Raw genomic sequence first — 13,099 nt, forward strand, 5'->3', positions numbered from 1 at the left:
CACAACCAGGGTTGTCGTTTTAAGGAATTTCGTCTACAAGTGTGGCTTTCTGTGACATCTGGCAACTCCTCGTGGCTTTCCCGACCACAGGCTACGGCACTGAATAATGAAATTCTTCATTTGCCTTTATGTAGAAAAAACGGTACCACTGCACACAACGAATCCAACGATGCGAGTCAGTCTCACAAATGTGCGAATGTAACGTACCTGAATGTCTGACTCTGTCCGAAGATACGTTATCCGAAGAGGACTGACGATCCTCCCCAAAAATCTGGTCCGGAGTCGTGGCTGTTGTATGGTTCTTCTTTGAAAACGAACGACTGGGAGTTGAAACAACACGAGACGTATGAGGTGAAAGAGTCAAAGCAGCTCGAGGCGAATGAGGCGAACGAGTCGAAACAGCTCAAAACGAATAAGGCGAACAAGTCAAAAGTCCTATTGATACACAACGAGGCAAGGCATTCTCGCAAGCACACGAGCGCTGTAACGCATGTGAGCATCTGACTCTGTTCGTTGGTGGCTTTCTCTTCTAAGGACGTGACACTAAATCACTCCACGCCTTTCCAGCGGCGTTTTCTGGGCACTCGCGAGTCGGCGACTGACCGTGGGCAAACTCCCCCAGTCTCCCTTCGACCTCCGGTATGTCTTCTCCCGGGAGCTGGGGAGTATGACAGTGACCTTTGTCTAGGAGAACAGGGGGGAACGGACAGCCGCCTCCTCGGACACGACACTGACACTGACACTTGGCCTAACACTGGCCTTATCACTTGACTCTTTACGAACACACCTCTAACATGGAAATGGTGTTGGGATCAGAAACATGGGATACCTGGTCTGGAGTAATTGGTACTGAAGTTGGAGGACTATCAAAAAGTGAAATATTAGATAAAAGTGGAGAAGATAGTGACGGTTTGCTCGCCTCTAAAGGCACAGAAGTTGTCTCTACTTTAGTTTTACTATATGCTCTAACCGCTGCTTCCTTCTCCTATCTTTGTCTATTTTATCCAAATTGGCTTGAAAAGTCTTCCAACCTTGTTCATCTAAACTACGGCACTCATCACAAGTTAATTCCTTGCTACAGCACTGACCCCTACATTAACAGATTTGGAGTGCGGATCGTAACATAGTTTAGCTAATCTAGTTTTGCAACCACTACTGCAAAACCTAACTGAAGAAGAACTAGCATCAGACATCTTCGTAATACTTGTTAATAACTAGGCAGCTAACTGATGAAGCAAAAAAGCCAACCAAGAAATTGTACATCACCAAAAAGAGAAAATCCACAATGGCGACGAAACGACTGCAACAACAAGCCACCAGTGTTACCCCGTGGCTGGCAGAAAACGAATTGAAGTCTACAGCTCAGCAGTACCAGGTATTCCCAAAAGTGGGCGGGATCTGTATCACCTACACAAATGATGGCAGCGCTGCTACCGCCACCAGGAATTTGAATTTTTGACTGCCTAGTAAGAAAGCGTACAGCTAATGTAATTGTTTGGTAGGTCACTTATGTGAAATAAACAATACTCGCACACCTATAATGGAACATACCTAATCTGTCTAGAGTCTTAGTACTTTTCTCAGTGTTGTCTCTTATTAGCCGAGTAACAGCCAGGAGGTCATCTGTTAGCTGAGAAGACTTCTTCAACATTGCTTGCCTGTTCATTCGTTCCCTATGTCGAACTCCAGTTTCTCCTTCTGCAGCAGAAGGACTGTCAGAGAGCAGTTCATCTTTACTTTTCTGAAATTACAGTTCCAGTAAAACACACATAAATGACATAAAGTGCTGCAAAAGTAATACAGTAATTGAAAAAAGCACATAAAGTGCAAAAGTAATACAGTACTGAAAAAAGCAAAATCATATAGAATAACGAAAGACAGGACAATAGATAAAGAATATTTCTGGGCTCAGCCGTGTCGCTCCCGTGAAATATGTCTGCTTTAGCACTATTTCTAGTAAAATATTGCTATAATACCAGAGAACTGCTAAATTGGACATGTCAGAAGCTTCTGACGACTCGCTCGACCTATATAAAAGGTGTCGGTATAAAAACTGGGGCGAGTGTTAAACACTACCACAGCAACCCCTCTAATTAGCCTTTTCCTCATCAAAAGACCCTAAATACGGGGAGCCGACCCATAGGTCACACCTAGCTACCCCGTTGAAGGCGTCTGTGACGTCATACTTTTCGATAGCCATATCGTGTTCGTACGTTCGAATATAGCTATTTGTTCTTTTATTTTTATTCTTGGTTACGGATCATCAATCTACCTCTTCACCCAAGTTAAGTACTGGTTCCGCCCTTTTTCAATATTTAGAGAGTGAATTTGCCTTTCGTTTTGCCTTTATTTAGGATTTTATTAGGCGTCACTTATAAGTAGCGGGCGGGCGGCAAGTCGCCTTTACGGCTTATCCTTGAATTGTACCGATTTCGAGTGGTCTTCCTCTCTACTTGTAACATGTGATATTTCAGTACATATATTTATTTATTTCTTGGGTGGCAGTTTTTAGTCGATCCTATTTTCGTTTATGTTTTGTTATTTTCATTATTTTCATGTTTTTCACGGGGGTCTTCATTCGAGCACGTTTCTTTATTTCGTGCTTCGCCGTTTATCCACCGTCCCCCCGTTTTAAGTTTGGTTTATTTCATTCAAGAATTTTCCCTTTTTTCTTTTCGTCAGCTTGCCGTTTCTTATCGTTTTGTCAGTAGGCAAGTAGTTTTTCCCTTTTGCGACCATCGTTATCGAGTGGCCTTCATTGCGGTTTTATATTTTACGTAAGTTTATTTTCATTTCCCCCGTGTTAAAGCATGATTTTCTTTTAGCTTTAAGTAATTTATTTTATTTTCTCTATGTATATGTTGTTTGTTAGCTCGGTTAGCCTACATAGGCTATGCCTGCGTTTTCCTCGTGATCTTTTATTTGCGAGGGTACGTGCTCACGTGATCGTCACCCCATCAGCCCCAGCCCTCCCTCCCCCTCACGTGGGGCCCCCAGTAGTTGGGTGCTCCTCTCGCCTCGGTTGTCGCTGACAGCCGTTCCCATCAGCGGGAGGGAGGGATGTAGAGGGTCCTCCAGGAACCTTAGGTTTGGTGGGTGTCCGCTTCTCAACCGACCGCCTCCGGAGTTGATGATTTGCTTTGCGTATGCAGCCTCGGCTTCCGTGGATTTGTTGCGCTCTGCTTCTTTCAGCTCCCGGAGCTTACATCCATCCGCCTAAAACATTCCCTCTCCGCATAAGGCGGATTTAGATTCCGGCTTCTCCGGTAGTCGTTGAGGGCTATGTTTACGGAAGTTACTCTTCCATAGGCGGAGATATGATATTTGTTATTTTAGTTCTCTTTTTTATTTTTATTTTCTTTTCTTTTTGCCACGGAACTTGCGGGTTCATGTGGCCGTCCCGGGTTACTCCGTGTACCCCCCACCCCGGGTCATACAGCTCCGGGTGGTTTTATTTCTTACACAGTCCCCGGGACGTAATATATAGATATATATATATAATATATATATATATATAGATATATATATATATATATATATCTATATATATATATATTATATATATATATATATAATATAATATATATATATATATATATATAGATATATATAGATATATATATATATATATATATAATATATATATATATTTTTTCCTTTCTTTTGCCACGGAACTTGCGAGTTCATGTGGCCGTCCCGGGTTACTTCGTGTACCCCACCCCGGGTCATACAGCTCCGGGTTGTTTTAATTATTACACAGTCCCCGGGACGTAAATATATGAATATATATATACATATATATTTTTATATATATTATTATTTCAGTCCTGAATGCTCCGGCATATGACATTATTATCATAATAATCCTAATAAGTTTGTGCAATTGTTTCTTATATATTATTGCACTTACGGCCACTCAGTGTCTGGTTGCCGGTCTACAGGATCCGTGCAACCATGATGTTTGCCGGAACCATGCCCCGTGCGCAGTATTGCTTACCGGTTCCGTAGTCTAGCATCACGAAAACTGCTTTCCTGCTACGACTTGTACAACAGGTTACCTGTTCGGTAAGTTACCGCACTGCTTGTTCTATGCATATTGTGATGGAATTATATTACACTACTTTTGTTAGTGTAAAAAAAAAAAAAATTTTTCTTTAAATTAAATTACATTAATTAATCAACATATGTAAGGATAATGTTCAAAGATTTTACTTGAAATTGACACATTCCTTGCATTACAGACGGAGTAGTCTGTTAACCATGCTGCACTCTCCACCCTCAAGATCTGGGTTGGAGGTTTTGGACAGAACGTAGGGAAAGCTAAGCCTTACATTCTACCTCAAGATATGGCAGCCTTCCCAGCCGGGAAAGCTGCCAGATACGTTGACCCAAAAGTCGCAGCACCAATATCAAATCAATTCAAGATTCAGTTATGGAACAGCAAGAGGCAGAGTTGCCGGACCTTGGTTTGGAAGTAGTCTCACTTGAAGTAGTGAGGATTTGCCTGTTACACTAGATATGGTTACAGGTAACAGTGTTAATGAGGCTAGCCTAGTTGGTCACCGGGGTCTTTCCTCGAGTGACTGATTTTTCCTCTCCATTTACTCCCAATTCCTTCATGGGTTTCACAGGAGGCTTGCCCCCTCCCAGGTCGCATTCCTTCTCTGTGATTCCTAGATTAAAGAGAAAACCTTCGGGTAAAACCTTGCTTAAAAGCCAAACAGACCTGGGCAGGTGCCAGAGGTTCATACACATATTAAACCTAGGCTGAGATTTCTTTCTAAGTCTGCAATGCAAGGCCTTAAGGAGAGAACTCTTCCCACATTGCCCTCAAGTCCCATCCCCTTCACGTCTTGAGATCGGATACCTCATAAGGTACCGTAGGGAGGGCTGGAAGGTTCCCCTTTAGTCGGCAAAGACCTGTTCAACACGAATATTTTAAATCAGGTCAGTGGTCTTGGCTAGCTTAGTCAGTTCAGTCGCAGCAAGGTTTGAAAGGGTGTTTTTTGTTAAAAGTTTAGGTGCACAGGACTCCCTGATTGCAGGTCTCAGACAGGAGTCGGCAGTTCCGGCACCTCCTAGTAACTTGGTGCAAGGTCAGAGCATGCCTGACGGGTCCACGCTCCCTCCGTGCCATCCCTGGTGAATACCTTGAGGGTAGTGAACTTCGCTCCGTTTGTCAGCGGGATGTTGACTGCAGAAGGTTGTGGTACACGTAGACTCGAGGATTTCGAGTTCTTCCCCGAAAGGTTATGGCCACCATTTATAGGTTATGTTAGGCTTATGGAGGCAGCTTCGATTAGGGAGGACAAGGTCTCCAAGGGGACTGTTATCCTTTCTAGCAATCAGGCTCATCAAGTATGGATATGGAGCCTAGAAGTGGATCTGCTCAAATACTAAGGTTAAAAGCATTTAAAAGCCCTTTCACGATGTTTACGTCTGATGACGGGAAACTCCTTACCTTTTTCATAAAAGGTAGCAGGACTTACCCTTCAGGCAGTGACTCGGGAAGAGCCCCAGCTTAGCGAGACAGATCCCACATCATTGCTACTCCCAGGTAGGGAGAATTTGTGGGAAGTTTGCCGGCTACATTCTCGGTAGGCAAGCTTAAGCCAAACTGTGCAATCAACTTGTTTAGTGAGCGCCTCTGTCAGACACACTGATCCAACCCGAATTTGATGCTAGGACACGTCTTGCAAGGTCTCTTAACTCTCTAGTGATGACGGAGACGGCGGCTCTGGAGTACGCTCATGAACCGCTGTTTAAGGTCATTGCGGAGTAGTTCTTTTAAGCATGCAATGTACTCGTATGGCTTTGCGGTTACTAAGAGAAATGGCAGGAAGCATGTTCTATCCGAGGCTACGATCAGGCACAAACCCGACAAGCTTCTGGCTTCCTAAATCTGGGGTGCAGATCTCTTCCCAGCTTCGGCAGTAAACGAGGTTCAGAACGAGGCATCACGTTTTAATCAAAGCATCAGATTGCGTTGGGGCATTCCTTTCAAAAGGAAATTAGAGTCTTCTTCCTCCAGTTTTAGGGCTATGAAGGGTCAAAGAAGGTACCAACCTTTCCAAGTTCCGCAACAGCATCCTGTGCTACAAGCTGTTCTAATTCAGCAAGTTCCCCAACCTTCATCTTCTAAGGCTCAGCCTCGGCAACAGCATCAATTTGTCTTCCTTTCGCCGTCGGCTAGCCAACAGGTTCCCCCACTGTATTCAGTGTCGCCTGCTTTTAACCCGGTCTATGAGAATCGGGTATTTCAACCTTTTACCAAGGTTTGCTAGGGGTTGCAGGGCTAGAGGCCCCTTTCGTCAGCGTGGAGGAACCGGAGCCCAAGGGCGAGCTAGAGGTGCATGGTCAGGAAAAAAGGAACCCGACCCTCATCATCTCAATGAAGTTCCTCAAATAGGAGGGCAGGCTGTATCTCTTTTAACATCGTTGGGGGAGTTCAGCAGCTGGGCGGAAAGCAAAGTATCCATCTATCAACATCCAACCCAAGGGTTGATGGATTAACTCCAGGGATCTTCTCCAGAAGGGAGCAGTCTCTGGGACAAAGAACTTGAAATTTCAGAGTCGTCTATTCAGTGTCCCAAAGGAAAGGGGGACCGACCAAAGAAGGGTGATCTTAGACTTGTCCCGTTTCAACTTGTACATTCCTTGCGACAAGTTCTAAATGCTGACCATCTCTCAGGTACGGGCCTTACTTCCCACCCCGTGGGGCTTGTCACCACCTCTATAGATCTTACAGACGCCTATTATCATGTCCCGATGGCTCGGCACTTCCATCCATTCCTGGGCTTCAAACTAGGGAAAGAAGCCTATTCCTTCAAGGTGATGCCCTTCGGGCTGAATATAGCCCCAAGGGTTTTCACGAAACTGGCGGAGGTAGTGGTGCAGGAGCTAAGGTCTCAGGTTTTATTGGTGGTGGCGTACCTAAACAACTGGCTAATCTGGGAGATGGCCAAAGACAAGTATATGAAAGCCACGGACGAGGTCATATCTTTTCCTGGAATATATAGGGTTCAAGATCAACAGGACCAAGTCCCGATTGGCCCCCAGAATCCAAGTTCCAGTGCTAGGTATCCATTGGGGCTTGGATTCACACAATCTTTCCATTCCATCATGGGAAAGGGGATGCCAAGGTAACAAGCCAATTCTTAAAATGCAAAAAGGCTTCGAGAAGGAATCAGGAGACGATCCTAGGCTCGCTCCAATTTGCCTCAGTCACAGACGTTCTGTTGAAAGCCAAGCTCAAGGACATCAATCAAGTTTGACGTTCAAAGGCCAATGCCAAGTGTCGCGACAAGTTCGGCCGGGTACCTCTGATTCCCAAGGAACGTCTACGTCCATGGGCAATGGCCGAAAACCTAGCCAAAGAGTTACAGTTGCGGTTCCCTCCCCCCCCCGTCCCTACTGGTGCATACAGTCGCATCACTGTCAGGTTGGGGAGGTTATTCACAGCACGACAAGGTTCAGGAACTTGGTCACCTCAGTTCCAAAAGCTTCACATCAACATTCTGGAAGCTATGGCAGTGTTTCTGACCTTAATGAAGCTCCGTCCTCCGGAGGAGACTCATATCAGATTGGCTCTCGACAGTGCGGTAGTGATACACGGTATAAACAGAGGTGGTTCAAAGTCAAGTCATGTGAACCACGGGTGATAGCAACTTTTTCTCTAGCTGACAAGAACACCTGGCATCTATCGGCTACCCATCTGGCAGGAGTCCACAATGTAGTAGCAGACGCACTGTCCCGGTCAGTCCCCCTGGAGTCAGAATGGTCACTGGACCAGGAATCCTTCAAGAGGGTTTGTAGGAGAGTACGGGTCTGAAAGTAGATATGTTCGCTACAGGGGCAAACCACAAGCTGCTTTGTTACGTAGCCCCAAATATGGACCCTCTAGCATACGCTACGGACGCCCTGAGTATAGGTTGGAACCAGTGGAGGGAGGTTTATTTATTCCCTCCAGTGAACCTTCTCCTGAAGGTCTTCGTCCTCACCCTCTCCCGGACTTGAGGCTGTCGCAACAAGTTCAAACGGTGACTGTGTTCGATTCCTCAGATCTTCACAAAACCCTATCTTTATGGATTTCATGAAGTTTGCAGGTAGGAGGGTAGGGACATTGATCCACAGAACATTTTGTTCTTGGAGTCAGACAAAAGAGAATCTACACTTCGCCAGTATGGTTCAGCAGTTAAACAATTGCCTACATTTCTCAGGGAATCAAATGTCAAAGTAATGACAATGAACGTGGCTATAACATTCTTCAGGACTTTATTCGAACAAGGCTTGGCAGTTGCCACAATAACAACCACTAAGTCAGCTCTGAAAAAGATTTTTCTTCTCGGGTTTGGTATAAATCTATCTGAGTCTTATTTCACCTCAATCCCAAAGGCTTGTGCACGCCTGCGGCTTATTCACAGGCCGTCGTCAGTGTCATGGTTTCTTAACGAAGTTCTCAGGTTAGACTCTAAAACAGACAACTTCAAATGTGATTGCCAAACCCTTTTGCGTAAGGCACTGTTTTTATTAAGTCTGGCTTCAGGTGCCAGAACATCGCAGATGTCATCTTTATCTAGTGGCCAAGGGCATATAGAACTCCTTTCCTCGGGTGACGTGTTGCTTTTACCAAAATGAAATTTTCATTATTAAAATGAAGTTTTATTGTATACTTACCGAACAATTATACAGCTGTGATTTCCATGAGCGGCAGGAGACTAAATTCAAATTTAGCGCGTAGGCGGGTCGCCAACACTGGTGGTGATGACGTCATCTCCCTCCACTCGCGGGAGAACCAGGTACAACTGCCCAGGTGAATCCAATTCTTTCTGCCCGTCCATCCACCTAAGGGGAGGAGGGTGGGTATAATCATAATTGTTCGGTAAGTATACAATAAAACTTCACTTTAATAATGAAAATTTCATTTTTTATTGTAGTGTCTTACCGAACAATTATACAGCTGATTACACATTTAGGGATGGGAAGGTGGGATTCAGTGGACCACTAGTATTTCTAAATGGTTACTTATTTATTCAATACCAGTAAACACTCGAGTGTCTGTTGTACCTTACCTTGTAAGAGAGCTACAGCAGACTGTTACTGCCTCTGGTCGGTGCTCTTCTTACTATTGTAGAGGAATTGGAATTTGACCAAAGTTAGCCTCTACAGGAGTGGAATCCTTCCGTAGTTTCAAGCGAGTCAAGGCTGACTGACGGAGGATAGTAACAACAAAGATTGCCCTTGCCCCTGGGCTAAGACCAGCAATTTCAATCACAAAACATTTGTCACCAACACCAGATTTAAAAACATATATACCCAAACCATTATAAAATCTGCACCTAACAAACTGGTGAGTATCCCAGGTACTCAGTACCCCCAGCTTCCCTTGAACTCGACAACCTATTTCAAGGTGAAAAGTTAGCATAGAGGTGACGACCCCTGTGCCGTTTCTCCCAACACCATGCCAGAAACCGCCACCGGACCTAACGTTCTACAATTCTCGAAAACCGTTTCTATCTCTTTGAGATAATGGCTCGCAAAAACGAATTCGATCTCCAGAACGCTCTGAGAATCGAAGCTAAAGATAAATTCTTTCTAAATGCTAAAGAAGTTGCCACTGCTCTAACCTCGTGAGCTTTAACTCTCAGAACGGAAAGATTGTCGTTCTTGGACTGCGAGTGAGCTTCCCTGATAAGCTCTCTAATAAAGAACGATATAGCATTCTTAGAAAGAGGATGAGAGGGATTTTGAACCGAGGTCCAGAGCTTAGAAGATTGGCCTCTAACATCCTTAGTGGCAAGAAGATACTGCTTAATTGCCCTGACTGGACATAAGAGCCTTTCTTCCTCCTCATGTCCAACCAAATCAGATAAGTTCCTAACCACAAAACTCCTTGGCCAAAGATTAGACGGATTCTCGTTTTTGGCTAGAAAGGTCAAAGATACCGAAAACACAGCATTGCCTTGAGAGAAACCGACTCTTTTGTCTATAGCGTGCAATTTGCTGACACGCTTTGCAGAAGCTAGTGCAATAAGAAAAAGTGTCTTCTTAGTCAAGTTCCTGAGTGAAGCCGACTTCAAAGGCTCAAACGGTGGCCCCATGAGGAACTTAAGCACCACATCTAAGTTCCAAGCCACTGTATCCTGCGGGAGCTTAGTGGTTTCGAAAGACCTAATGAGGTCCGACAGATCTGGATTGGAGGAAATATCCAAACCCCGATGTCGAAAAACCGAAGAAAGCATGGCTCTATATCCTCTGATCGTAGAAGGAGCCAGTTTCTTAGACTCCCTAAGAAATAGAAGAAAATCTGCTATTTCCGTTAAATAGGTCGCAGAAGTAGAGACTTTTGCACCTCTACACCACTCTCTGAAGATTCTCCACTTTCCTTGATAGAGTTTGTTAGAAGACTCTCTCCTACAACGAGCGATAGCTTCTGCAGCTCTTCTTGAAAACCCTTTCGCTCTGACAAGATTCCGGACAGTCTGAACCCTGTCAGAGCTAGAGCGGACAGGTTTTGGTGGAACCTCTTGAAGTGAGGTTGTTTGAGAAGCCACTTCTCTGGAGGAAGAAGTCTGGGGAAGTCTACTAACAACTGGAGAAGGTCCGGGAACCACTCTTTCCTGGGCCAAAAGGGAGCGGATTAACGTCAGTGTTACATTGCTGTGCGACATGAACTTGTTCAGCACCTCTCTTATTAGACCGAACGGAGGGAATGCATAAGCTTCCAGACCCGACCAATCCAACAGCATTGCGTCCACCGACCAAGCTAGAGGATCTGGAACTGGAGAACAAAAGAGAGGAAGACGGTTGTTCCTCGATGTCGCGAACAGGTCTATGGACGGTCGTCCCCAAAGGCACCAAAGTTTCTGACAAATCTTGTCGTCCAAAGTCCATTCCAGAGGTAACACTTGCTGTTGACGGCTTAGCTCGTCCGCCAGGACGTTCATCTTTCCCGGAACAAATCTCGGGACTAGCTGAACATTCGCTTCGTTTGTCCACAGGAGGAGATCCTTGGCTACTTCGTACAGAGAGAAAGACTGAGTCCCCCCCTGTTTCCGCACATACGAGAGAGCCGTGGAGTTGTCGGAATGCACTGCCACTACCTGACCTTCTACTAAGCTCCGAAACTGTCTGAGCCCCAGGAAAATTGCTAAAAGTTCCTTTACATTTATGTGGAACTTCTTCTCCTTCTTCGACCAAGCTCCTGAAGCACGTTGATTTCCCAGAAGGGCTCCCAACCTGTGTCCGATGCGTCGGAAAAGAACTGTAGGTTCGGGAGGATGGGTCGTAAATCTAACCCTTCTTCCAACCTTGCCTGAGACAGCCACCACCTTAGGTCCTCTTTTATTTGGTCTGTGACAGGAAAGGTAATCGAGTCTGGTTGCGTCTTCCTGCACCAAGAGGCTCTCAGAAAAAACTGCAGAGATCTCATGTGCAGTCTTCCCAACGTCACAAATTTCTCCACTGACGTCAATTTGCCCAGGAGCCTCATCCACTGATTGGCAGAACTTACCTTTTTGTCCAAGAACTCCTGAACTGCTCCTCCAGACAGTCCTTGGACCCTCTTCGGGGACAGAAAAGCCCGAAAAACTGAGCATTCAGAGTCATCCCCAAATAAAGGATGCTCTGAGATGGAACCAACTGGGACTTCTGTTTGTTGACCAGAATTCCTAACTTTCTGGCAAGATCCAGAGTTGTTCCAAGGTCCTTCATGCACCGACTCTCTGATTCCGACCGGAGAAGCCAATCGTCCAGATAGAGGGAGATTCTTACTCCTAATATGTGCAGCCAGCTTCCTATCGGGGATAGAACTCTGGTGAAAACTTGAGGAGCGGTCGCCAGTCCGAAGCAAAGCGCCCGAAACTGAAACACCTTGCCTTCGAACATGAACCTCAGGTACTTCCGAGATTCGCGATGTATCGGAATGTGAAAATAAGCGTCTTGCATGTCCAGAGAAACCATCCAATCCCCCTGTCTGATGGCCTCCAGAACCGACCGAGTGGTCTCCATATGAAATTTTGTTTTCTGGACATGCAAGTTCAGGGCGCTCACATTCAAAACCGGCCTCCAGCCCCCTGATGACTTAGGAACTACAAAAAGGCGATTGTAAAAGCCTGGAGGAAAATCCCCTTCTATCTGTTCTATAGCTTCTTTGAGAATAAGCGCTTCCACTTCCGCGGCTAGCGCCAGAAATTTGTCTGAGCCCGGAGAGTATGCCTGGAATGGAATTGGCACAGGTGAGAGCGAGGGAGGTGAAACGAGAGGAATACGGTAGCCGAACTTGAGTACTTGCACTACCCAGGCTTCTGCTCTTCTGTTTTCCCATTCCTCCCAAAACAGAGCCAGCCTGGCTCCCACTGGTGCATGAAGAACCGAGCTTTCATTTGGAAGGTTTGTTAACCTGGCCGAGGTCTTTGACTGAGGTCGCAAATTCGACTTCGGCCGAAAGAAGCGCTTGGTTTTCTCCCTCGAAAAGGCGCTTGGGCCAGAGGGGAAACCGAAGGAAACAGTCTCCAAAGGAGCTTTAGGTCTCTTAGTCAGGCTGTGCCAGTAAATCCGAGTAGATTTCTTATCTAGCGCCGACGAAATTTGACAACACTACATCGTCTGGAAGAGGTTATCTTTCACAAAGGAGCAAACAAGAGAGCAGACTTCTGTTGGGAAGTAACCCTTTTAGAAGCAAAGGAGCACCAAAGTTGCCTTTTCTTAAGGGTACCAAAGGCGATGAGCGAAGCTAACTCATCACATCCATCCCTAATGGATTTGTCCACACAGGACAGAACACCAATCCAATCCTCCGCTAAATCCTGTGAAAGAGAAGGACAGTCTTCGATCTTGGCCGCTAAAGCGCCAATAGTCCAATCAAGGAAGCTAAAGACTTCCAAAAGTTTAAATTGGTTCTTTACAACGTGGTCCAACTCAGGCGCTGTAAAGAAAAACGTTCGCGCGGCGAAAGCAGATCTTCTAGAGGAGTCGATTAAACTGGAGAAGTCTCCCTGGGAGGAGCAGAAACTCCCAGAGAAGGAGCTTTCCCCAGTTACAAAAAACCTATACCTCTTACGAAGCAACTTAAGAGGGAGGGTAAGCAAACAGCGCCTTC

At 45.6% G+C, this 13,099-nt stretch overlaps 1 protein-coding gene across 1 annotated transcript in view; it reads right to left on the reverse strand.

The window, feature by feature from the left end:
• The window catches only part of LOC135208622 (vesicle transport protein SEC20-like), a 28,622-nt gene that overhangs the window by 6,466 nt on the left and 9,057 nt on the right, over nucleotides 1–13,099 (reverse strand). Inside the window, exon 5 of the mRNA XM_064240994.1 lies at nucleotides 1,552–1,741. Coding sequence (XP_064097064.1) covers nucleotides 1,552–1,741 — 190 coding nt within the window. The remainder of the gene's footprint in view (nucleotides 1–1,551; nucleotides 1,742–13,099) is intronic.

This window comes from Macrobrachium nipponense, chromosome 35, assembly GCF_015104395.2.
Source record: "Macrobrachium nipponense isolate FS-2020 chromosome 35, ASM1510439v2, whole genome shotgun sequence".
NCBI lineage: Eukaryota > Metazoa > Arthropoda > Malacostraca > Decapoda > Palaemonidae > Macrobrachium > Macrobrachium nipponense.